This window comes from Charadrius vociferus, unplaced genomic scaffold (genome assembly GCF_000708025.1).
Source record: "Charadrius vociferus isolate BGI_N301 unplaced genomic scaffold, ASM70802v2 scaffold567, whole genome shotgun sequence".
Taxonomy (NCBI): Eukaryota; Metazoa; Chordata; class Aves; order Charadriiformes; family Charadriidae; genus Charadrius; species Charadrius vociferus.
Window position 1 is genome coordinate 399178 of NW_009649304.1, and position 426 is coordinate 399603.

The window sequence follows — 426 nt, forward strand, 5'->3', positions numbered from 1 at the left end:
GGATGCCTGTGCTGGCTGCAGGGGCAGAAAAGGAATGTTGTTTCCCCCCCCCACCCCATCCTTGTCCCTGCAGACCCCCCGCTCTGCCCTCGGGCATGGCATCGCTCCCGGCCACGCACCCCCTTGGCACCCCCTCCCCAACTGCCAGCGTGCCGCCTTGGACAACCGAGCCTTTATTGAGCTTTGCCCCCACCGCCCCGCAGGAGAGACGGTGCCCAGGGCACGCGGCCGGCGGCACGGCGGCTTTGGCACTGATGGTCATTGCTGGACCCTGCGGATGGACTGGACCTGGCCCGTCTGCGCGTGGGAGCCCCACTCCCGCACGTGCTTGTACTCGCCCGCGCGGCTGTCACTCTCCAGGAGGTACTGGAAGCCGCGGTACCCCGGGTATTGCGAGCAGACCCACCTGCAACAGAGCAGAGAGCG

At 68.1% G+C, this 426-nt stretch overlaps 1 protein-coding gene across 1 annotated transcript in view; it reads right to left on the reverse strand.

Annotated features, from left to right (window-relative positions):
* Window positions 1–258: 258 nt before the first annotated feature.
* Window positions 259–426, reverse strand: part of LOC104290097 (beta-crystallin B3-like) — a 369903-nt gene continuing 369735 nt past the window's right edge. Inside the window, exon 6 of the mRNA XM_009889159.1 lies at window positions 259–406. Coding sequence (XP_009887461.1) covers window positions 259–406 — 148 coding nt within the window. The remainder of the gene's footprint in view (window positions 407–426) is intronic.